The sequence below is a fragment of the Lissotriton vulgaris genome, chromosome 3_2, assembly GCF_964263255.1.
Source record: "Lissotriton vulgaris chromosome 3_2, aLisVul1.2, whole genome shotgun sequence".
Classification (NCBI taxonomy): Eukaryota; Metazoa; Chordata; class Amphibia; order Caudata; family Salamandridae; genus Lissotriton; species Lissotriton vulgaris.
Window position 1 is genome coordinate 109534640 of NC_141690.1, and position 26565 is coordinate 109561204.

The 26565-nt window shown below is 48.1% G+C and overlaps 1 protein-coding gene across 1 annotated transcript in view; it reads left to right on the plus strand.

Annotated features, from left to right (window-relative positions):
* Positions 1 to 26565, plus strand: part of TAPT1 (transmembrane anterior posterior transformation 1) — a 514105-nt gene that overhangs the window by 459123 nt on the left and 28417 nt on the right. The window contains exon 13 of the mRNA XM_086964058.1: positions 22532 to 22692. Coding sequence (XP_086820184.1) covers positions 22532 to 22692 — 161 coding nt within the window. The remainder of the gene's footprint in view (positions 1 to 22531; positions 22693 to 26565) is intronic.

The window sequence follows — 26565 nt, forward strand, 5'->3', positions numbered from 1 at the left end:
TCGCGGCCCACCAGTCCGTGTCGCCTCAGTCAGAGGGATTTCCAGGATAGCGTCCCGTGTTCCTCCACCGCAGAGGCGGGCTCAAGTTGGACAACAGGATCTCCCAGGGGGAACGGCGAGGATGGAGTTGCCATGGCTTTTCCGATACCCTCTCCTCGTGGTCGCAGTCAGTTTAGGGTATCTGCTGTCTGGGGTGTCACTAGCGGTGGTGTCACTGACCCATCGCAAGATGTTGCGGCGTCGATGCGTTCCTCGTCCGATGTGAATAGGTGGGGGCTCTTTCTCCGTCGGAGCTGTTGCCTGTCAGTCCCATGACCAGCGCTGCCTCTCTTAAAGCTCTCCTGCATTCCACAATTATTTGTGCTAGGTCCGGGTTTTTTTTTTTTGCCTTGTGTTTCTCCTCGCTTAGGCAGTTGTGTCAGGGTGAGTCGTTTCTGCTGTCGCTTGTGTGATGGCTGTCGACCCTGTGGACCATCATGATCACCCAGGTCTCTCAGGTGTTGTTCCACCCAGTCATTTGCCGCCACGGGATCCGTAAAGAAGGTCGTGGTGTTTTCATGGATGATCTTGAGACGGGCGGGGAATAGGAGTGCATATTGTATGTTGTGTTGGCGCAATACGCGTTTCACCGCCAAGAAGGAGGCTCTCTGGCGTTGTACGGCCTGCGAGTAATCCGGGAACAACATGACCTGTTTGTCCTCTACTCGGAGTGGGGCCACTTGCCGAGCCGCCCGGAGTACCGTGTCCCTGTCCTGATAATGGAGTAACTTCATTAGGAACGCCGCAGTGGCTATCCGGGGGGCGGTCGTCTGGCTGGGACCCTATGAGCTCTCTCCACAGAGAAGTATGGGGTAAGTTCCTGTTCTCTTGTGAAGGTTTTGATCCATGCCTCTATGTAGCTGACGGAATGCTCTCCTTCCTCTCCCTCCGGCAGGTTGAGGACGCGAATATTGCTCCTGCGCGATCTCCCTTCTAAGTCATCTATTTTGCTCTCCAGGGCTTTCACTCTCAATTGTAGTTCTTTTAGGGTCTCTTGGTGCGCCTTCAATTGGGGTTCCATCGTTTGGACTGCCTTCTCGCCCTGGTTAACTTTATCTGTTAATTTTCTGTGGTCATCCCGCAGTAGATTGAGGTCCGTGGCTAGTTCTCCAAATTTATTCTCCATGGTCACACGTGAGAGTTCGATTGCTGCAAGGACTTGGTCTAGTTTGGCTGATGTGCCATCCGTGCCCAGTGGTGCTTTCGTTGATTGTGAAGGCGTCGGGTCTATAGATAGGTTACGGGTCGCTATCGGGGTAGTCGATGCTATGGTCGCTTGCTGTCGTCCCATGACGTTCCAAATTCCTGGAGGATCACGTATGGGCCTCAGCCGTTTCCGCCTTGTGGGAAGCGGCGCTTCTGTGGTCCCTCAGCGCGATTTGTAATCTGACGTGGCACACTGGAGATATGTTGGCGTCTGTCCCCTGCGGATCCGCCTAGGTATATGAGAACTGTTGGGAGTATTCACGCCTCCAGGCCGGGTCAGCGACTCTTGGGGACCCGCTCCTCCGTCGCTGTTGTAGGGTGGAGTTTGGGCCCAGTTATTTCGCCTCAGGCCACTCTGGCTGGTAGGACCGCTTACGGTGAAGCTCCCGGTGACAGGGCACCCGTCTCACGCGGGGCATATGTGTCTCGCCGTTCCGCACAGCATCTTCCTTGGTCCACAATAGGGCAGACGAGAGGGAGGCTTTCTCTGTAGACGATAGTGTGCCCGCCCAGGGGTGGGGGCCTATGTATTAATGTACCTCAGTGGGGTTCCTCCGCGATCCGGGCCCCCGCGGGGGGGGGGTGTGGGAAGAGTCGCCGTAGTCTCTGGGTTGGTAGGGCCGTCTAAGCAGGCTATTCCCCCAAACGTCAGTGGTCTTCCCGCGTCTCGATAGGGGACGGCGATTGGGGGGGGGGGGTGGGTTCTGGGTGTTGTTCTCTCTCGCTTTCAGGTCCCGTGCACCCCGTTGCTCTCTGGCCGCGAGGCCTCTCCAGGTGCTCCCCTTGCTAGTGCTTCCGCGCCTCTGTGCGTCCTGATGTCGGCCTCCAGGTAATGGGCCCCCCTCTCACTCTCTCGGTGGCAATGGAGGGGGCCGCTTGCCTACTGGCATGGGGGTCACATTGTTGGCTGCTCCCGGGGGTCTTCTATCACCGATGGAAGGGGTGCTCCCCCTGCGCCCGCCGTGAAGGCCTGCCTGTCGGGCCGCACCGGTCAGCGGTTCCACGGCGACGGTGCCTCGGGCCTCAGGGGCTGTGCACCGGTCTCTGGTCTTCTCAACTTCGCCGGGTCAGTGTGGGGTGGGTACTGCCATGTTGCCCATGCTTTTCTGTGGCGTCAGGTCTCCGCCCGCAGATATGTCCGTGCGACGAGCCCTCTTCCCTCGGCGGCAGCGGAGGGGGGGGGGCAGGAGCTCACCGGCTAGGGATGGTGTTCTTCAGCCATAGATCTAGTGCCACTGGCCAGACTGAGAATGAGGCCTCTTCAAGAAGAACTACAGAAGCAATGGCAGAAAACCTCTGGATACAGATCACAAGACGCATGGTAGAGACACTGCGATGGTGGTTTAATGCACCAAATCTCTTAAATGGCCTTACTTTCCTCCAAACTGTCCCAGACTTCATACTGACAATGTACGCCTCCATGGACCGCTGGGGAGGCAATCTTCAGCAGTTACAGATACAGGGCAAATGGTCCTCTGGGCAGAAACATCAGTACATCAACAGGCTAGAGCTGAAAGCCATTTTCCTATCTCTCCAGGCGTTTTTGCCAAGGATAGCAGGTTCCTCAGTGCTAGTTCCTACGGACAATATGACCAGCAATATGACAAGCCTGTACTACATCAACAGGCAAGGGGGGGAACTAAATCCATCACGCTATTTCAAGAAGCGCAGGAGCTATGGGATTGGACGATGCAGCACCTGATCTTGCTCAAGGATGAACATGTCCAAGGTGTGCACAATACTCTGGGGGATACGTTAAGCAGAAAGCAGTCCAGTTGTCACAAATGGGAGCTAGAGCAGCTCCAGGTCAACAGTATCGGATATGGGGAAAACTAGCTTTATACCTCTTCGCAACGAGTGAGGACGCCAAATGGCAGTTCTATACCAGCAGGTTCCCACTGCCAGGGTCGAGGGGGAATGCCCTGTTAATGCGATGGTCCGGGATATATGCTTACGCTTTTTCCCCAACCTGTTAATTCCCAGGGTACTGACCAAGATGAAGACGCAAGGCTGTTGTTTGATCCGGATAGCTCCACGATAACCCAGGCAGTACTGGTTCCCGGAGCTTCTCTTGCTGTCGGAGTCTAGACTTATACGCCTACAACCATCTCCATCTCTTCTAACCAGAGAAAGTACGTCACCCGGACCTAGAGTCTCTTCATTTGCACTCATGGATCTTGAGTTCTAGAATTTAGGGGCCTGGATATCTCCAGGAATGCAGGGAGATTATTGCAAAATCCAGAGCTGACAGCACTTACTAGACATACTGCCTTAAATGGAAGTGATTCTGCTTCTCATGCCAACAAAAAAACCTGCACCCGCTTCAAGCTCCTCCTGAACAGATTTTGATAGATCTCCTCTCTTTAGCAAGGTCAGGTCTCACGTTCTCGTTGGTGAAGGTTAACCTTGCTGTGATTTGCTGTTATAGAAGATCTCCTCAAGTTCTCACTCTCTGCTTCTAGTCTTGTAAAGCAATTCATGAGAGGACTCTTCTGTGCATTTCCCCGGTGCGTGCCCCCTTCTGGAGTGGAAGCTCAACTTGGCCCTCGCAGAGCTAATGAGGCAGCCTTTTGAACCAATTCGCAAAGCAGAGCTTAAGCTTCCCACCTGGAAAGTAGCCCTCCTACTGGCTCTCACTTCTGCGAAGAGGGTTAGCTAATCCAAGCTTTTACAGTCAAGGAACCATTTCTTCATTTTGCTGATAACTATGTAGCTCTGTAAACGAACCCAACTATTATCCCAAAAGTTCCAACGCAGTTCCACCTCAACAAACCAGTAATACTTCATTCCTTTTTTCCCAAGTCATCTAGTCCAGCAGAACAAGTGTAACACACGGATGTTAAAAGATGTTTAAAATTCTATCTGCATACGACAAAAGACATAAGAAAGACAGATACCCCAATACTGGGGGGGCTTGGCTTAGGCGGCAACAAGATGGCCGCACTCTAAGTGGGCTCTGCCGGCCATCCCTAGGAGCGACTTGATTGTTCGTACTAAAACAGACTTTTATTTAAATATATATATGCTCTTCTCCAGTCTTTGCAATCGTATCCGCCTTTTGTGTGATTGGAAGGCTTTGCACTGGATGGTATCTATGGACGCTCCCAGAAATGATATGACTTCACTGGGAAGAAACAAAGATTTTTCTTTGTTTAAATTGAGTCCCAGAGGGGGGCGTGGCTAAGCTGGCCAAGATGGCGGACGCACTCCAATAGAGCTCCGCATGGCCGCTCGCGCTAGAAGTCCATAAACGCAAATTAATGCCGAGGGTCCCATGAAACCGGGGCACCGGATCCGCAGGGCATCATCGGCGGACCAGTATGGGACCGAAGAGCGGCTACAGCGCCGCCTTAGAGTGACTTTGCTGCGACTCGGCGCTTCTGAGCCTTACACCCAAGATGGTGGCACCCGCATCACAATGATGGCCGGACCCGGCGGGAGTTAAGAGACCTGGGTTCTGAACACGGCCCCCGAGGCTTGAGGCACATGCAGAGCAGAGCCGCTGGTCTGTGCGCCCCCCGGTGCGACAACCCACACGGGAGACGTCCAGCAAGTACCCGGCCCACTGCCGGTGGGCAACCCTCGGGAGAGCGGCCTGCAACCCGCCATTCGCGGAGGTGAGCTCCCGACCCCCTCCGCTGCCACCGCGCCCCCGGGCCTCACGGCAAACATGGCAGCACCCACTACAGGCTAGAGACCGGACCCGGCGGGGTGAAGGAGACCGGTACCCGCGCATGATCCCTGGAACCAGAGATTCAAACACTGCGGCGCCGCTGACTTGCGTAGCACCAACGGGACGACCCTGCTGGTGAGGACCCAGGGGGCGCCCATCCCGCTGTCGGCAGGCGGCCCCCCGGAGAGCGGCCTCCAACGGTCTCCAGGGAAATGTTCCTCTGTCTGCCCCCAGCGCTGCTCCGACGTTGCTGATTCTTAGCTGATGGAACGCCCCAATATCTTTGCGCAAAAGCTCATGAGGCAATGTAACCTTTAAAAATAAGTCTGATCTGAACCGCCTATTGGGCGTTAGGACTTCAAAAATACATACATATTAAGTACATATACACCTAATCCTTTTATAGAATACACTTTTACATACATAATACATGTGAGTAAGGTGGGGAATTAAGTGCTTTCCCACTCACCACCACACATAGTCAACACCATAAAAGTGCTCCCGCGTAAACGTTTGGTCGCATCACGCCGCATTCCGTAGAGGGGTGCGAAGACCCCAATGATGGTAGAATGACACCAAGGGTCCTTTTGGTGTGTGAGGGGTATTAAAAACAACACTGTGTGCTCCCAACCATAGTAGGGACCACACTGTTACCCCACCAAGCTACATGTCAAAGAAGGCTCCTGCGCACATCTCTTCACTGTGCCCTCTGCGGCCCTGGCATACGCGAAGAAACTGGACAAGCGACCGCGTCGGCCCTCCTCTGGCTCTCAACAGGTCAATGGTGGCAGTGCCAGCGACAGTGACTAGTCTGGGCGTCTGCAGCCTTGGGGTCGTTCTCCTTATGCCTGTATCGATGCGGATTTGTGGACTCTCATTCATTGATCTCTCGCCCAATTGCTCTTGTCTTCATTCGCATCCATCTCTCTCCACTGCCTGGGGAAGCTGGCACTCCTCCTTAGCCGGCTGCTGGGTTTTCAACGATGTCCTTGGTCATGTTTATCTTGCACGTTGGCCTTCACGAACTACTGGCCTGGACTGCTCTCGGCCTGGAGGCAACACCCGCCTGTCCCTGATGCACCCCGGTGAAATCTTACGTCCAGTTATTTCGATGCCCGAGCTCCAGCTTGGCTTGGTCACCCTGTCTTCTGGATGGGGCTGTCCGCCGAGTGACGCCATACCTCCATGGGACGACTCCGTCTATTTCCTTAAGTTCCCTCCCTGTTTTCGGTTCCCGGGGAGGTTGGGGCTCAACCTAATTAGAGGTTGGAGTGGGTGAGGGGTTGGGGGTGAGTTCCTTCCGGATTTGTTGCCTCCACATAGATGCTTGTTATCTTTTTTGTTCTATGCTGTTTCTTGTACCATGTTATATGCCGAATTAGGCTCTGCACCGCACATCCTTCCTCAATCACTCATGGCTCACATTGGATATCTGTTCCCATCCATCACCTATAACTTCAGCGCCACAGTATGGCAGACACTATACTCTGGACTTGGAACATCATGGGTCTTATTGCTCATCATAAGGCCCTCCTGGTGCATGCTCACCTCATATGACACAAGGTGGACATTTGCTTCCTTCAGGAGGCCCACCTGCGGCCCACCAGCTCCTCCAGGCTTCTCTCTAAACATAGGGGCGAAACTCACTCCTCCTTTTAATCCAGCGGAGTGATCATCCTTTGGCGCAGGGGGCTTCCTTCGCGTACTTCTCAGGTCATCATAGACCCAGAGGGGCGCTTTGTCATCCTGCATGGTACTCTCTTTGCCTAACCCATAATCCTTGCAGCGATATACATTCTGAGTTTTTCACACGGGTATGGCAACACATCTCCTCCCTGGGCCCTTCTTTGGGATGGCGACTTTAAAATTGCGCTCTCCGCCTCCCTTGATTGCTCCTGCACCCATGCATTACATCCACGTGCGACTTCCCTCCTGCACTCCATACTGACCGATAACTCCCTGCTCTTTGCGTGGCGACATACCCACCCAGAAGTCGCGGAGGCACAAGTGTGACGGGATCGTGGGACTGCTGGTCCTGTTTAGACCTCTGGGTTACTACCCGCGATGCCTTCGCATGGGTCACCTCCGTGGATCATATGGCCCGCACCCTCTCTGACCACGCTCCTGTGTGTTTCGGCATACAGGTCCCGCAAACCCCGCGACGCATGTTCGCCTGGCAGCTGCCCTCCAACACGCTTCGAGACTGTGTTTTGCCACAAGATACAAACTGCAATCTAAAATTATTTTGAAATCAACTCTGGCTCAGACGACTCCCCCTCCACACTCTGGGGGGGCTTCAAGGCGGTGATCCGGGGCGGATGCATCTCCAAGCAATCGGGTGTGCTGCGCTCTATTCGGGTATTCTGTAGTGACTGGAGGGGGCGATCAGGGCGCTGGACTCCATGCAATCTCAGGACCCCGACACTTTGGCGCAGCTTAGGGGCAAACTCACTGACTTCAACGACGAGGCCGCTAGGGAGCTCTGATTCCTGGGCAGGGAAGGGAGAGCTAGTCGCTACAGCGAGGGGGACCGCCCAGGCAAGGCCCTCGCCAACCTCCCGCGGCAGCCACACACTGCTTCCTTCATTACCGCGCTCCAGGACGGAGTCCCGGACAGGACGACTTCCCCCAAGGAGGTGGTGGCCAGATTCACCGCCTTTTACTCACAACTCTACACCGCTAGGGATATTCCCAGCTCGACATCCTTAATCAGTACTTTGATACTATTGAGCTCCTCTGGTTGGGCGACAGACACCAGGAATATCCCGATGAATCCTTCTCCAAGGAGGAGATCATGGATGCTATCAATGGTCTTCCGGGGGACAAAGCTCCCTGCTCTGATGGGCTGCCAGCGTCCTTCTACAAGAAATTTGCACCTCTCCTGGTTCCACACCTCGCCGCCAGGTATAATGAGTCTTTCGAGTGCGGCCATTTCCCCCTTCACTCTGCGAGGCCCTGCTTACACTCCTCCTGAAGCCAGAAAAGTCTCCTGAACTCAGTTACTCCTATCGCCCCCTAGCTCTCATTAACCCTGATAAAATTTTCGCTAAACTGCTGGCCTCTCGTCTCCTTCCCCTCATGCTTTTGATAGCTCGCTCAGATCAGTCTTGCTTCATCCCCGGCCTCGATACCTCCCATAATCTCTTGACCATATTTGCTGTCCTCCATCAAATCAACCTCACTCTTCTGGCCGTGGCTGCCCTCCTGGATGCCACCAAAGCTTTCGTCACTCTCGAGAGGCCCTTCCTCTTCTATCTCCTCCCTCGCCTAGGCTTCAGCCTGTTTTTTCTGCGCAAAGTCCAGCTTCTCTATCCTCTCCGTACCGCCTGCCTTCGGATAAATGGACAGATCACGGAGCTCATCCCCATCGGCACTAGGCAGAGGTGCCCACTCTCACCCATGTTATTCGCAATTGCAATGGAGCTCCTCGCCGCCAGGCTCAGGCAACACCACACCCAGAGTGGTCTCTGCTTTGGTCGTCTCCATGTACGCGGACGACGTCACGTTATAAGTCTGTAATCCCCAGGAGAATCTTTGCCCCATGGTCCGCCAGGTGGTGCTATTCGGAGGTCTGTCCGGCATTCAGGTCAACTGGGGCAAGTCCGTTCTCTTTCGCCTTACGGACGCTACTGCTCCATTTGTTCCAAACTACCCGTTTATTTGGGCGTCGGGACCCACCAGATATCTGGGCTTCTGGCTCAGCAGAGACGTGGACGAACTTTGGAGCGCCAACTTTGTCCGTGCAATGGACTGGTTGGAGACCAGGATTCAGCTATGGCAAAGATTGCCCCTGTCTCTGACGGGACGCATTGCCATCTCGAAAATGGTGGTGCTTCTGAAATTTCTGTACCTCTTCTTAAACGTCCCCATCCCCCTAACGGCACAATTTTGTAGCAAACTAAGCTCGCTTGCAATCACCCTTGTTTTGGCTGAGCGCCAGCCCCGAATCACATACAACATTCTCAAGCTGCCCCTATCCCCTGGGGGAATGGGAGCCCCAGACTTTAAGCTATACGCCCTTAGCGCCCAAGCCAGCTTCCTTCACTTCTGGCTGCACCCAATGCCTTTCCAACTGCATGTCGCGGTGGAGTCTGATCTTGCGGCTCCTTGGCCGCTCCTGACCGCTCGCTTTGCCCCCTCAAAACCCTACGTGGTGATATAGACACAGTTGAGACCCTGTGCTGGGCCTGGGATGGCATCCGTAGGTACACTTGCTCCAGCATGCACTCCGCCAATGCCATGCCTTCGCCCAATGCCTTCGCCCATAACCCAGCATTCCCCCCTCTGCAAACTGCCAGTATGGTCAAGCGTGCTGCTCGCCTGGGGCTAGCTACTGTGTCGGACCTCTACCCTGACAATGCATTTTCATCCTTGCTGCCGAGTCCGGCCCCATGGACACGCTGCTGTATTACCAAATTAAAGCATCCTGCAGGGAGATCCACCCCACATTTCCTCAGCCCCCCGCGATGGTTGGCCTCGACTTTGCATATGTGTCCAGCTCCCCCCGCACCAGGATCTATGACCTCACACTTGTGGCATCCCTGACCAATGCTTCGAGCGCTGCCTGGAGTGAGGACTTGGGCACCGACCTCTCTCAGAAGGTCTGGCTGTACTGTTGCAACCAAACCAAACGCCTGTCCCCCAATTATCACCTGCGCCTGATACACTTTAAATATCTGCACAGAATATACCATTCCCCAGTCGCACTGCATAATATGGGCGATAGATGCTTGTGATGCTCCGCCCCCGCAGCTGACTTCTCTCACCTGGCCATGCCCAAGTGTTACTTTACTGTAACTGCAGTTATCAGTATTGGTAATCTTCATAGATTCACATACAACCCACCCTCCTCCCCATTTATGGGATTCTTACTTCCCACTTGTGCTTAGAAAATTATAGGGAATCTGCCTCTTCTGAGCGTGTTCCAACATTAGGTCCTTTAAAAAAAAAAAAGGACATAGGCTACTAACATGGTTAAGGTCCATTATGGCCTATGAAATTTGTTAAACACTGCTTGATTAATTTTACGTGGGACTCCCATCTCGACGGCGGGGAATGATTCAAGCATATGAGTATATAAAAAAGATACCAATACTGGTTAACTGCAGTTACAGGTAAGTAACTCATTTTCTTAAGGTTTATGGAGAAGGCAACACCTGAGCACTTTCTTAAAAATTGGATTTCATCTTGGGGTGTGTCCTCTGACCAACTTTCCTCCTGTTTCGTAATTGAGCAGGCACATAGGTCCCTGGGGCTAAGTTGGCCCTGGAGCCCACATCATTCAATTATTGCAAAAGTAATCCACTATAGAGACCGGGATTGTATTCTGCAAGATACACGCCAGGCTAGGAACCCGGTTCACGGTGCACAACATATGATTTTCCTAGACTACACATCAGGTGCAGTTGACCCGGAAATCCTATGAAACGGTCAAGGTGAAACTTCACTCCTTAAATTTGAAGAACTTGCTGATGTTCTCAGCGCGCTCACAGGTCATTCATAACTCTAAAACTGTTTTCTTTGATACTTCAGAGGCAGCATGGGAGTGAGTGACTGAACAGCAAGCATTGACATTATATCCGCTGCCGGGATGGGGGCGGTCTCACGTGGACTGAGGTCCTCTGAAGGCAGGGGAGGACTCCCCGATCGCAGAAGGATGTCATGAAGGTCGGCCGTCGAGGGTCTAGGGTGGACTCTGACACTGACCTGGGAGGCTGAGGCCCAAGGTCGGGCTGCCTTGCTCCCACAGATTAGTGTCCTCACAGCGACAGCTCCCAGCTCCCTCCAGACATTAGCCAGTGATTTATTGGCAGACTCTATGGACTGGGCCTTTCACGATTCTTGTCCTTTATGACTCTGTCAGCACTTGTGTCTCCTTTAGCTATGGTGTGATGACGCATGCACAAGTGTGGAGTGAACTTTCGCGCAAGTTATCTTCTTGTGGGGTGGGGTGTGTTTGGGTATGTGTGTTTGTTTTGTTCTTGTTTCAGACAGACTGTCTTGATTGATGACGATGAGTACCACAGGTACACTGCATTTTTACATCACTCATACCCGGATTGGGTTGTCCCTACTTGCACATGCGCCCCTTTGGGGCACTACTAGCTGCAATGGCTATTACCATATTCAATTGCACCTATGATTGATGACCTGGAGCATCAATGGTCATAATCACTGTATAAAAAGAGGGGTGGTGCTCCACTTTGCAAAGCTGCAGGGCCCTGCAGTTTTGCTCCTGCAGGAAACTCGCCTACTTGCCATTAATTGCTCCTTATTGGCTTGTTTTGTGTTTGATAAGGTCTTCCACACTGGCGCACTAGGGAGAGTAGAGGCTCAGTGGTGCTTCTCCATCAAACATACCCATTGTGGCCCTGAAAGGTCAGCCTGGATCTCTTAGGAGAGATTTGTGGTGGAGGAAGGTATGCTACATGGATAAATTGATCACTTCATTAGTGTCCCTCCCACCTCTGTGCATAATTCCATGAAGGAACTGCAAGTGCAGATTCTTAGGCTCCCTCATGAAATAACCTTTCTTGGTGGGGATTTCAGTGACATTAATGTCCCTCTGGAAGGCTAACGGGTGTTGGCCATGACCAGAGGGACAGGAAGAGATTGCACAGTTGGTCGGAGGGTCCTAGGCCTATGTGATGCCTAGGGGGTATGCAACCCTGGAACCCACCACTCCACAGCTCATAAATCTTTCTCTTGTATTGACCTCATCCTTCTTCCGGCGTTGAATCTTTCCAGAACTTCCGACTCTCATATTCTGCCCCAAGAGATCTCAGACCACGCCCTAATGATTCTCTTTTGGCACACAGCTATAGCTATAACCGATCTGAAGACTTAATGCTTGGTTTCTGCAGCAGCAGGACTTTTGAGACTTTCTTGCCCATGAGGGTGTGGAACTTGGACCTGAACTGGGACACCGTGGACTCCCCAGGAACCCTTTGGTTGGCTGGTAAGGCCGTGATAATGGAGGGGGGGGGGGGGTGGGGGGGGGGGCTAGGTCTTATCTGAGGGATAGAAGTGGGTTCAGTGGCAACCGATCACTGGCATAGAACCCAATACCCTGGGATTAGAATGTAAGGGCTTCGCTAATGTGGATGGTGTGGATTTACACCGCTTACCTTTGAGACGTCGCTCCAGCAGCTGGCGCTTGAGTAGGCCAGCCAATGCTAGATGGCCTCGACACGTAGAGTCTGAGTCGTGGGGCACGCTCCTGTATTGGTTGGCGACGCAGGAGTTGGCCTCCTGGGTTGTTTCTTCTATTCAGACTAGAGCGGAGGTGGTGCGAACACAGTTGAGGACATAGCATTTGCAGTGTATTATGAAGCTTTATACGCCTCTAGGGAGGTACCTCAAAGGGAGGTGGCTAACCCCTTGGTATTCCACATCCCGATTCCCATGATCTCTGCGAGAGGCAGAACAGATTTGGACCGCCCCCTTGAATCAAAGGAGATTGCTATGGCCCTCCGGGATCGGACCTAGGGGGAAACTCTGGACCCAAATACTTTCAGACCCATTTGAAGCTTCACCTTCTTGTCCTCTGCCAGCAGGCAGTTGGCAAGACACAGTTTCCTCCCGAGCTTGAGTTGGCAGATATTGTGGTCCTACCTAAACCTGGCCAACCTATTGATCGGTGAGCGTCATATCGCCCTATTTTGCTAATTAACTCTGAGGAGAAAATGTTTGTGGAAGTGTTAGTGAACCGCTTGCTCACAGTCATCCCCCAGCTGGAACACCCGGATCAATGTGGGTTTATGCCCCGTAGGAGTACCAGGCATTGTCTTCGCAGGGTCCACATGGCAAGTATGTGTTTTTACCTACTGGGGGATCCAACAGCTCTTCTTCTTTGGGTTTAGAGAAGGCTTTTGATTCTATTAGCTGGGCCTTTCAGGAGGAAGTGTTTATCGGAGTGTGTCTGGGTCCTTGATTCTCCACTTTTGTTTGTGCTTTATTCTAATCCCAAGGCCCAGGTGCGGGTCAATGGTATCTTTATCTGCCCCGAATGGTCGGGACACCCGTCAAAGATGTCCTCTGTTGCCACTTTTGTTTGCACTGGCAAGCGAGCCACTGGTGTATAGATTTGCTGTGATGCTCCGTTTTGGGGATTTGACTGGGAGGTGGTGTGACGGAGGACCACATTGCCCTCTATGCAGCTGATGTGCTTCTCTATATTTCGCATCCATCGCTCTCGATTACTTAGGTGAAGCAGATCCTTGGTCTATATGAGGATGCCACAGGGCTTCCCATCAATAGTCTCAAACAGGTTTTGGTCCTCCTGATGAGGCTGAATGGTCTGTATGACTTACAGTGTGAAGACTGAGTTTCTGGTACCTTGGAATGTATGTGGCCTTAGAGCCAGATGTTACTTGGAGCCTGAATATCCATCTTTTATTGTCCAGCTTAACAGATCTCACCAGTTGGGCTAAGTTGCCTCAAAATATCTTGGGCCCCACCTCTTTGAGTAAGATGATCACTTTCCCCTGCTTGCTTTATATATTACAGAACTATCCCTTGTGACTGCAGCAGTTTTAGTGGCACCATCTGCAGGACAAAATGCAGGCCTTCTTATGACTTTACCAACCCAATATTCCTGCATAGCTCATGGGAAAAGCACTCAATCCACATGGGATGGGGAGGCTAGGAATGGCGGACGTGCACCTTTATTACAGGGCGGTGCAGCTGGTAGTGTTCAATAAGTGGAGGATGGAGAGCACCCTGCATTTTGGTTGGAAGTACCTGAAATGGGTCGTTACAGGATCAAAGGGTTTCTGTATGGCACTCTTATTCTATCTTCTCTTCCTGAGCCCCCGAGGGTGGTTCTTGGGACCTGGCGCATGACATTACGGTGGACTTGATGAGATCTAAAGATTACACTGGCAACCCATGCACCCTCTCCCCTCCTCCCCCCATGGGTAGGCAGGTGGTTGCATAATATCTTCTACTTCGAAGAGTTTGGTGGGTGGGACAGGATTGGGATCTCCAGACGTGGAGATGTCTGGCAGGGAGAACACCTTAAGTCCTATCCACTTCTGCAGGAATTAGTTAGCCAACATAGATCTCATTTTGTTAGATACCTGCAGCTACGCCGCACCCTGGAACAACATCGCAGCTCATTTTGGAGAGTTCCTAAATGTAGTTCCTCGTAGTCCCAGACCCTGTGGGTCCCCTTGCAGAGAGGGGAATTACAATGATTTACAAATCCTTTATAGTACACTCCTCTGACTTGTTTGTGCCACTCCGGAGCCAAATGGGAACGGTGGGTGGGGACCCTGGAGGATTCTGATTGGAGAGATGCTCACATAGTGCCCCGAGTGCAGGTTATTTCCTCACGGTTTCAGCTCATATTGCTCAGTCATCGGCACATGACCTATAAAATGTCTGCATGACTTTTGCATGTGAGCGCACTGAAGTCACTGGCGTGTTGGCGCTGCTCGGGGACACCTGCTCACTTCTATAATCTATTGTGGGAATGTCCTGTGATTGCAAGATACTGGGGCAGGATCGTGTAGGTTCTTGGTCGGGAGGCCAATTGGTAACTCTCTGCAGCCCATTCTGTTGGGAGTCCTGGAGGGGTTTGGGATGCCCCTTGGCCTCAGTCCTGGTCCCCAAACAAGGTTCTAAATCCACAGCTGATCCCAATGCACCCTGAATTTTAGGGACTGTTGGCGAGACAGCAACAGATTTAGGTATTTAAGGAAGCCATGTTCTCCCTGCGGTACGCCTTTGTGCCCCACGGATCTACCAAAGGTTGTTACACCCTTTCATGTTGGACGATGCATCCCGCTTCCGACGTTCTTTGCTTCAACTCTCACCTCAAAAACAAAAAGGAAAGAAAAGCTCTGAAAATTTACAGCCATCATACTAAAGACCATCTTTTGAATGATCAGTTCTTTGTAGGGTTCTCTGGGGTAAAGTAAGACGAGGAAGGCAGAAGAGAACTTTATCCAGGTGGATAGTCCTCTATATCAAGATTGCTTCACATTAGCCAGGAAGCAGCCTCCGGAAGCATTGAGCCAAGAGCCAATGCAGCTGCCACTGTGGTGGCATGCGGGGTGACTAAAGTGTATATTTGTCAGGCTGCAACATCAGTGCACACATTCACAAAGCAGTTTTGTCTGAACAGCCAGGCCCGTCATAAAGGGCATTTTTGCCATTTTGTCCTGCAGGACTTTTTGGTCTGAGTCATTTCTCAGACCCACCACAGGGGGCAAATACTTCTTTGGTATCTATTCTGAAGGTGAGGAATCTTTGGTTAGAAGCATCCATCAGAAGAACAAGTTGGTTACCCAAACAGCAGATTGCTCACCACCTTCTCACTTCCCCGTTCTGTGCAATGGACTCTCTACCACAGGGGTCTCCAAACCGGTCCTGGAGGGCCGGATCCATGCCATATTTGTTGGATATCCCCATTGAGATACATGTAGTAATTTTAAAAATCTGGCATGGATCCGGCCCTCCAGGACCGGTTTGGAGACCCCTGCTGTAACATATTAAAAGGTACCATATTAGAGATCTGCACACAGGCATAAATAATTGATTTTTGGAGCTCTGTGTCCAAGGTTAAGAAAGAAAGACATCATTGTGCTTTTGTAGTGGTAATATGTGGCTCCGGCCATCACTTCTTAGGTGGAGCATAGTTGACTTGGAGACACACAAAGCCACCTACTGGCACTTTGATGAAAAACCTTCATGATTCAGTCTGACACCTGGCGATAGTCTAATGGTGAGGAATCTGAGGTTAGGTCGAGTATCCTCCTGAAAAAGTGTCACTAAACGTAAGTACTTCATTCTTTTAAGAGTTGTAAGATACTGTAGCGTCCTACTTCTTATGTGTGGTAGACATAATTGTCTTTGCATTCCCCCAAACCAAATCCTTCCACACTATTATGCACATTCTTGAAAACCGCATGCAGTGGCTGGTATGCCGGCCAGCTGCTCACTTCTATTAACATTTAGAATTGGAAGAGACTTGGTCAAGACTGTACTAGTGCCATGCTTTCTTTTAAACTGACATTTCTCCACTTGCAGAATCAGATCATCCTCACCCAAAAACTGTATGCACTTGAAAATTATGTTCTCTCCAAGTCTCCCAACAAATAAGTATATATTGCAGAAAATATTTCACTCCAGCTAATAACTTCAGTAACATGTTCATGACTCTTTGAAATACTGATGCTGCAGAACAGACACCAAACCAAGTGGCATAATTTAAAATGTACAAGAACCCATGGGAGGTATGAATGGTGTGAGATTCTGTGACTCTTCATGTAGCTTTATCTGGTAACAGGCCAAAGCAAGGTATTAAAGAGCCTTACATCAGCAGTTGTGGACAACATCTCAGTTAGTTAGGTATAGGTAATTTATCTACTACACCCTCGTATTGTATCTTTTCAGGTCAACACATAACCGTACTTCTCCACTAGCTTTTCGAACGACTACCATAGGCACTAAGTTCTTCCCATCCAGGATCACTCTGTGTGCTGACTATGTAGCTTGCCAGTTCACTTTCATCACCCACACATTTGAACAGGTCAACGGGGTTGCTTTTGTTTCACAGAGGTACACCATAGGCACTAAGCACTGGGTAGTTCCAACAGGTTCTGTTATCACTGGAGTTGCATTCTTTTTCAGGTTGATTTGATGAACGTAGTTGTAAAGACAGCTAAGCTTCTTGCTGAAATTTTCCAGATAACAAGTTTGGAAATCTTCTCACTTAATCATCACTTCATGCATATTGATCTGAGGTTCAATTCAACACTGGGTTCCAGTTAAATCCCTAGATCTCTCTCCTGTGGCCATCCATGGATATTTTCTCCTTTAATTGCCACATTTTTGCCTTCTGCAAATCGGCCTCTGTAATCAGTCAGAGCATGAAAGTAACCTACCATTTTCATGGGTTGTCCGCTGTTACACCCCTTTCTCCCCCACAGTCTAATACAGATCTTCTGTAATACCATTTGCTTTTCAAATGTACCTTAAAAATTCTTTAGGTACAATATTGAACTTGGAACATGTGCCAGACAACATAGGCATTCCTCTGTCATTAACTGTTACTAGCTCATATGTTCCTTCTCCCACCATCAAAACTATTTGTTCACAAATTTCCTTCACTCCACTCACAATTTTATTACTAGAACCATAGAATTTTGAAAAGTGTCCTTTCCTCTTGCACTTATATCCTGAAACCATTACAGCAGGAGAATCCTTGCTCAACACTAAATGCTCTGGGTTTCCACATCTTAAACAAGAGCCTTTCAATTGACTTAACTTTTTACTATTACTTTTTTCTCTTCTGCATTGACCTCTCCACTGCCTCCAGTGTTCACCTCTTCAACTCAGCCACACAGAACATCATCTGTTCAACATGTTTATCCATGATATGACTACATCATGCAAAGTGGTTTCATCCTTCAAGAATATTTCTTCTCTTCTTTTGTCTGATTTACAAAACAAAACAAATTGGTCTCTAATTCTTTCTTCAACTAGCTTCAACTAACTCTCCAAATTTACAAGAAGCAAATTTCTGAGTGAAGTGATAAAATTCTCTGCTCGTTGGATATATTTGCCAAAATGATAGCGGTCTAATTTGGTACTTTTTCTAGGTAGGTAATGTGTTAGTCCAGTTTTTTTTGGTTTTTTTAAGAACACATTCATTTTCATTTAGACCATTGACATCTTCGGGATGTAAGGCTGAAAGATATCTAACACTTCCTGTTTTTCTGCACCTAGACGAGTTTGTAGGGCTACATTTCTTTTAGAACCCTTAAAAAGTTTACAAGGGTATATTTCCCTGCATTATACTGGTACAAAAGCCACTACCGAGAGAACTTCTTGCCCAAAGCTGAGTAATTGGAATGCACCACGGATTATGTGTTCCAGTAATGTTACGATGCTGAACATTGAGCCACAATGCACCAATTTCAGTTGGGATAATGTTGAAGGAGCTGTTCCTCAACGACTAATTTGCTCCATGTTGTTTTTGTTCCAGTGATGAAACAACACAGTATATTGTTTAGCCATAGTGTGCCAATTGCAGTTGATGAAGAAAAGTTGTTCCAGAATGTTTGCATTCCAAGGGTGAAATTATGCATAACCATTAGTGCAACGCAGTTAGCCAAATCCGGTTGGCAAAAAATTGAAGCAGTTTCATGCATTAAGTACGTTGTAGGTGCGACTGCGTCACAATTAGGACTGTGACGATACTGGGTTGCCGGGGATTGAAAGTGTTCACTTGTCTGTTGATTAGAAAGGACAACCAAACAAACGGTGCAGCAATCAACATTTTTAAAACCAATTAGAAAATGAAAAATCACCAGAGATAGCAGAATTAAAGGTCTTCATGAGACAAAGGCCGCAGAAACAGATCAATTTGCATCCATCCTGTGTGCACACTGGTCCAGTTATCGCATGTCAGACTTAATTACTCTTTGCAAGAAGGTTGTGTTGAGATGCTACTATCAGCATCAAATCGCTACCAGTGTCAGAAAGAAGATACAAGGCTACGTTATTGAAACCTCATCTACCAGTACCAGTCCCTGCTGGAATCCTCCTCTTATAATACTTAAACAACTCAAGCAGCAGACCAGAAGGTAACTCAGTGCCCAAGATTATACACTTTTCTACATCTTAAGCGAGGAATTACCTTGTGTAACCCTGCATGAGAATACCGGCACAGATAGATAACATTAGGAACTAAAATCAGATTTCAGCAAAGGTGAAACATTTTAAAGAAGCAAAGCATAAAATAACCAAATAAAATTCCAGGAAGTGAAGACCTTCACAGGTTTGTTAATGTTGAGATACCAATAAGATATTACTGCAAAGGGAGAACTGATGGATTCATTTGCTTGATGCAGTATTTTCAAAGAGCTTTAAAGGAAAATTAGTTTGGGAGATATAAGTAGGTGTTATGAAGTATTTGATTCATGAATTGGAATGTTGATATGATGGATTATAATGAACTGTTCATTTAGAAAAGAGGGCACCAACTCACTTTAGCTTACCTTAGTGAGGCATTCCCAACCTATGGAGAGAAGGATTCAACATTTCCTCCCAGGTTGGTGATCCGTCACGTCCCACAGATCAGCTAATCCCCACTTCGGACAACTCACCAAGTTTCTAAACCATTTTCAGATGTTTTACTTTGATTCTTTTTCTTTTTCCATAACATAGGTAGGCAAATTGCTAGGACTTATGGGTCTAATGAAGTTCCTAGCTAATTTAGACATCATAAAAGGGTAATGCAGATTCCATTTCTCAGCCAGCTAATGATGTGCGTAGTCTGCCTAGATTCTACCTAGCTAGATCTGACAGCAAGAGGCACAGGCACAGGACATGTTGAGAGAGTAATTGTTATGCAATTTACATTTAAAAGGTAAGCAATAAATTTGTAAAGTTGTCACTGGTTTCTTACCTCCGTTGGTATCCGGACTACTTTAGCAAATTCATTGCATGTGATTCATGACCAGAAGCGATGAGGAGAGACAAGGAGCTACTCACAGTTCTCCCCTTTCGCAGACCTGACACTACATGGTAATACAGACTTAACAGTTGTTCAGCAGGCAGAGGAGTAAAAGAGGTAAGAAAGGGTTCACCCAGTAGAAACCCACAAAATAAAAGTGACCTCCAACTCAGTCACTTTCATTTCACTCCTTATTATAAAAATGTCTTACTCCGTGTTCCTCATGTAATAGAGTCAACTAGCTGAATGTGCTGTGAGGGAACTCGTATACACCGGCCTCTGAAATGTGTAGTCTGGGAAGAAGGAGCATGTACAAGTCACATGTCTACAAAAATATTAAACAATAAAAGTTCCTGCGTTACATTATTACACACTTAGATTAAAACGGGGATAGCAGAGCTGCTGGTTGGACTGCTATTTGCAGAAAAATACAGAACGGTGTTTTCCATTTAAAAAAACAAACATTGGCAAAGCCAATACATCTGTTGTGGGCTGCCTAAATTTGGCTTTGCAAAGGTTTGCAAATGTTTTTGTTGTTGTTGTGAAAACGTACAAGGGGACTACTTTTGGTGTGTTAGTGTACATTGAACAAGAGCAGAATGCCATCATTGAAAGAGTTAAGACTATGGCTGAAGTGGGCTGAACCTAGGCATCGTGCTGTATGCTGTGGTGAGCAGAACAAAAATGTTAATAACAGACCAATGGACGAAAAGAGCTTGCTAAAAGTCTCTACTAGTATAATATATATAGAATTTTATTTAAATCAAAAGGTCTTGGCTGACGCCAGACTTGATGAAGGGCATTCTCTCTTATAGTCTGATTATTGTAATCTACCAGGGAAGAGAGATCGTGGTTGCATCTGTATGTTTCCCAGGTCCTGAAAATGAGCGATGTGATCTTTGCATGTTTCTGTGTTGGAAAGATGAAGCTTGCTCCCATCACCAAAACCGTTTCATGGGCAGCTGATAGTGCAGCTATAGGTCCAGACACAGGCAGTCCCATCCATTTGTTGCCTCAGCAGAGAACTGGGATTTATTCTCTGACAACAGGTGGGAAGCAGTTGAAGCACATGGTGGCTCACTCCAGTAGTTTGTCAGTCGCCTGATGCTTCACATCAAACATGCGGACCCGGGTAGAGGAAGGAAAATGATCATCAGTGCAGCAAAAGTGGGGGTTTGAGGCTCATAAATAGTACAGCTTATAAACCCCTCTGCGCTTAATCAAAACAGGCCTTTATATAGGGAAGGGGGTTGGTTGGGTCTGAACCAGCTGGGGGCCCAGTTCAGAGATCTGGCACTGCCGCCCTTGTCTGGGTTTGTTAACCACGCAACTGCCCCCTTCCTGCAGAACATAGTAGAGGCATTAGGATGGTCCTAAACTGTGCTATGATGGAATTAGCGTGACACTATGATTTCTTTTCTTGTGTCCATTTAGACCCCATTCTGTGGTGAAGTAGCCCAGGTCTTGTTCTGCAGCTGAACCATTCTGCCTGAGTTATTCCATCCAGCCTTGCTGTTTGGGGGAGGTCCCTGTATTTGCATGTCTCAGCAGGTATCTCTGGATTTCTGATATCTGTGTTGGTGGGTACAGTTTGAATGTGTGCGAAGGTATTTACAGGGGGTGTTCGGGTTTATTTGGTCATTTGCTGGTTTTACTGATGTCTAAACAGGGAGATTGGTATTGACCGAGGTTGCGTGAGAAAGCATGTGCATGTTGATGTTTGGAGTTTGATTCATGGATGGGAGTGTGTATTCTGGTAGTGTGCCTGGGCGTCTGACAGCCTCCATGGGTGTCTGATGTTAGGAGCGGTTTACTGAAAATGTCTGTGTGCGCAGCTGATGGCATACTTGAATATAGTTTTGTGTGACTTTCAAACCCATTCCTCATAGATGTAAACTTACTTAAACACAGAGGGCTACGTTTAGCTGAGGATGGTAAAGGAACGTTTACCTCAAAATGTTGGGAGCCCGAAGCTGAATACATTTCCCCAAACCTATTAAGAAAATGAATGAAGGCTAGTGAACAGGACATGGGTTCCATCATCAGGCTTTTAAGATATTGGACTTTACGTACTGCTTAGATTCTGCCACCGCTTTTATCTGCATTGCATAGCAGCCTGGAAATGACACACAAGTGTCTCTGACGTGCAGTCCTTAAATTCAGCATGTCAAAAGCGCTAATGTGGGTACTGGCAATATTCCCAAATTATGCGTACTATTTTATTTCCAGAACTCTCATATGGTCGCACAGACAACAACATTGGGTGCTTAGAACTGCAGTTATCCTAGCCGCATTGGGAAAATGTAATAAACCATCAGTATTAAAGGTGTTAATCTCTTAATCATGTCCGCTTTAGGTCTACTCATACATCGGCCCCACACACTCCCAGAAAGACACAGTTGTAAGCAGGCTCTCGTAATTTCTGTATTCTTACACCAGCACACCATTTCTGCAACACACCTCCTTGCTTCAACCACAAGCCACCACATTCCTCAGATTCCTATCTTGGACAAGACCAGAATCTTGGTTGTGTCTTGCTTATTATTTTGAATATCCAAGTCGGGGCCTCTAGAAGGGTGCGTGAAGACATATAGGTTGATTATGTGAGTCCTCAATGTTTCTCAGAATAACGGTGTGAGAGTGTAACTGTGAGTGTGTGTGGGCTTATTCGGGAGTGTGCAGCTCTTAAGATTTGCATGGATTGCTGAGTGATGGGTCAAATTCTGAACATGCATAGTGGTAGTAAATGACAACATACTATAAGCATTCTTGAGTCAATGGAGCACGTGCCTGTGTAAAGCTTGCTCTGGCATAATGACTACAGGTCCGTACATATTGTAGGCATTGTAGTTAACCGTCCTTGCAGTCGTTCTTGTATTGAAATAATGGTGGTGGACTTTCTTGGCATGGTGCCCTACCCTGGTGTAATGTGTGCATACTATTCGTATTTTTTTTTTAATGTATTACAGTCTGAGTTCTCTACATACATTCACCCATGCTCTCACCCGTCTTTCTCCAAACTCATCCTTCCATCTTTTGGCTTCATCTCGCATTCACCTAATTAATCGCCCCACTACCACACACAGAACATGTCTCCAATAGCCGTTACCAATGTCTCTAATATACTGCTTTACTTTTTTATTTAGGCTTATAACGCTTAAGGTCCTTAACAGCATTGTGTTGCTTGGCAAATCCTGTAAATATGTAAAAGAAGCAAACATGGAAGAAAAGTTGTTCCAGCCCCCTCCAGCCTGCACCCCATTGAAGCCTCTCGGTAAACCCCAGAGCAAATTCAAATCCACTCAAGGTAACGTGTAATATGTTTTACTAATGTTACAAGAAGTGAACGCAGAAACATTCATTCTACTTTGGAATGATATTTGCCTTTTCAATGCAGTTTATACTACAATACATACTTTGAGATTAGATTTTAGACTGTGAGGTTCTCATGCAGTTACGGATGTAAAATGTGTTTTCTGTTTATTTGGTTATTTTATATGTAAAGCCATTTTTAAGCAGGGTGCGTAAAATCGATTTCCGCTAAAGCCGAACTTATTTGAAGACATTATATGTAAAAGAAATAAACAGTATTATTTTAACCAAGGAAATTAAATAGATTGAGCCAGGTTGCCTCACTCCAGTCTGCATACCTTTAAAGCATGTACAGAGATGTTTAGTATTATTGTCTTATTTTGCTTTGACATCTGTGCAAAACAATTCAGAGCTATGCAGCAAAAACCTCTTCTATATTGAATGTGTTCTGTGAATCACGAGAACACTTACGCCTCCAACCAGTTTAAAAATGGTATAATACAACAAAATAAAAAGTTATTATATTCTATTTTAAATTAGGATGGCTTAATTCCTGCGCTCCCGTGTTGTCATGTTAATTAGAACGTTGGAGATCTTGTTTACCTGCTCTGAAATGGAGTGACAATGCAGTTAGATTTATTTGAGGTCCGCCTTTTCTGCAGAGTCTGGTAGTTCTCCATGTAATGAGTAACAAGATAATTAACACACTGCTTATCACTCTGCAGATTGTTGAACAAAGGAATCATTATACTTTAATAAGATTATTTAGCAGTTTCCCCCAAAAAAATAACCCTTTGAAGTATAATGTTTGAAAGGCAGCTACATCTGTATCTTACATCAACAGAATGCAAACTCACGAATACATGTGTACATGTGGACCTCGTGAACTTAACAGGACATAAGGAATACGGTGCATTTACCAGATTGGTCTAGTGATATAAAGTCTATACCTACTTAATATAATGAATTAAATAAGATGCTGAGGGCATGGCCCCTCCAGAGACTTTTCTTTTGAGCAGTGTTGCAGTTTGAGTTGTCACTGGAAGGTTACCGTGCTACAGAAAAGATAAATAAATCAACCTACAAAATCAATTGCTCTAATTGACTAAATTCTAAGATGTTCTTAGAAACAATGAATCTGATAGAGACTGTTAGTTGTATATTCCTTACCTTAGAATTTCCCCCCCGGCGTCAGTCTGGATCCAGAGAATTCTTTCTTCGGCAGTACCCCTGTGTGTCATTAGGTGGTGTCAGTCAGCGCTGCGTTTGTCGTAGTTGGCGACGGAATGATGTAGCGGGACCTACATAAACGTCACCCACGGGCGGTAACGTCAGCTTTTTTGCCCAAAAACGTGCACGTTTTGCATTGCTTTCTATTGCAACGTTTGCATGTTTGGTGTTTCCCTTGCGGGAGCGAGCTTTGGCGACATCTGTTTGTAATTTTCTTGCAAACAGATGGTGCCCCTGCTCTGTCCCGCAAGGGAAACGCTGTGTTCATAGTCGCTCGTCGTTTCCCTGCTGTGATTGTTATCACTTGCTCTTTGCACCCCATTTTTGTCACTAGCTCTTCTCACCCCATTTTTCTTGTCACCCACTTTATCGCTCTCTGTTTAGTGGGATGCCTTGTATGGCATAGTGTGAAAACTGAACTGCTTTTTGGCTTTCTTTCCCTTTCCTCCCACCCTCACCGCTGATTTTGTAGCTCACTTTTTTCCTTTTCCTCCCCCTTTTCTCGGCGCGCTACCGCTTTCTCGTTTCCTCCCTTTTACTCCTCTTTCTTTTCTCCTCTTCTCTTTCCCTTGTTGTCTCTCCACTCTCTGCTCTTTCTACTTCATAATGTCCCTTTTATCCTTTCACCCCCGCAACTCCGTCGGGCTCCTATTTGCCGCTCTCATTTCCCCTCCTCGCTCACTTTTCTCGCGCTTCCATTTCTTAGTCTCCCCTTACTCTTCCACGAACACTTTTCTTAGACATCCACACGCCTTTCTTTCCTTTCCACAGTCCCCCTTTATTCCCTTTTTCCTGTTGCGAGTTACGCGCTTGTTATCAGGTACTTCACGGCTTTAGGCGAACGCCGATTTAGGGCGCTATTGCTTTAAAAAAAATAAAACTAAACAGGAACTTTGTAATTTTATGTAACCTCGCTATGTTTCCTGTCTTTTACCTGCTCTGGGCTAATTGTGCGCTCGTACCGCTTTTACCGGCTCCATAGTCCCCCGACCACCGCCAAGTATTTGGTTTGTTGTGGAGGGACAAGGGAGGAGATTTCGGGTCCCGGAAGTGATTCACTACTTCCGGGCCCATCCACCACGCAGACACCCCCACTGGATCAGTCCCACCTCCACTGGCTACATAACAGGAGCCTGCAAGCTGCACGGTGGACGCGCTTGTTATCAGGTACTTCACGGGCTTAGGCGAAAGCCGATTTAGGGCGCCATTGCTTTTTAATAAATTAAACTAAACAGGAACTTTGTAATTTTATGTAAACTCGCTATTTTTCCTGTCTTTTATCTGCTCTGGGCTAATTGTGCGCTCGTACCGCTTTTACCAGCTCCACAGTCCCCGGTCCACCTCCAAGTATTTGGTTTGTTATGGAGGGACAAGCGAGGAGATTTCGGGTCCTGGAAGTAATCCACTACTTCCGGGCCCATCCACCACGCAGACACTCCAATTCAACTCTCCCATTGGCTGCTCTTCCACTATTCAACAGATGCTCTACAAGTCGTGCAGCGGACGCGCGCAGCGGGCGCGCCGGCGGCGCGCCGAAGGCAAGCCCGTCTGTGCCCGACTACGGCCCAGGGCCCTACCCCTTGCCCATTTTTCCCCTGCCTATTCTTCTGCAGACCTTAAGACTCTTCAGGGCGCTTGGCCCATTGGTAGTGAACTGCGTGGCAGACTATGCTCAATTGGGATCTTTTATCTGCCCCCCCATGATCCTTCCTAATACCCTACAAAATTCATGCTCCCTCCCTATTCCAGCACTTTCGAATGCCTCTCAGGCTCCCTCCACTGCTATTACTTGCCTTAAATCCGCTCCCACCAAACTCTCCATCTGGTATTTAAGCACCCGCTCGTTACCTAGACACCAGGTTGAGATTTTCCATCTACTCAACACCCTCAGCCCCATATCCTGTTTCTTTCAGAAACGTGGCTTTCGTCTGAGTCCATGCCAGATATTCTGGCTGCTCTCCCTGGCAATTACTATATTCTTCAGGCTAACCGGCCAGATGGGAAGGTTGGGGGGGGGGAGTCGCTGCTATCATTGCCCATCCCCACTCCTTCACCTCCATTACAGTCCCCCTTCCTCCTCTGGCCGACATTCTTGTAGTTACTTTGCACTCTAAACACTTCCCTCTGGCATGTGTTCTTTGCTATCGCCCACCCAACCTCTCCTCTAATTTTGTTCAATTCTTTAGTAACCTGGTTGCAGAGCTGGTGATTAATCACGCCAGACTCCTCATTATAGGTGATTTTTATTACTGGCCTCATGATCCTCTTGAGAGCCCTCACTCAAAGCAATTCACGGACTTACTTTCCGGGCTTAACTTCTCAGAACATATCGAAGTAGCCACCCACACTAAAGGGCACACTTTGGACCAGGCCTGGAGTCTCAATCTGGATATCCTCGATCTTCAGGTATCCCCCTGTGCCTGGTCCGACCACTATTTTGTTTCCTTTTCTATCAGCCTCCCGCCCTCCACCGCCATACATACAGCAGCTCCCTCCATGGTCAGAAACTGGAAACATGTAGATTTCCCCTCCATTTGCACAAACCTCACTTCCACCCTTCCCACCTTCCCTGATCTTATGGATCCCCACTGCTCACCTCACCTGCAGGCTGAAGCTCTCTCTTCCTGGATGACCCAGG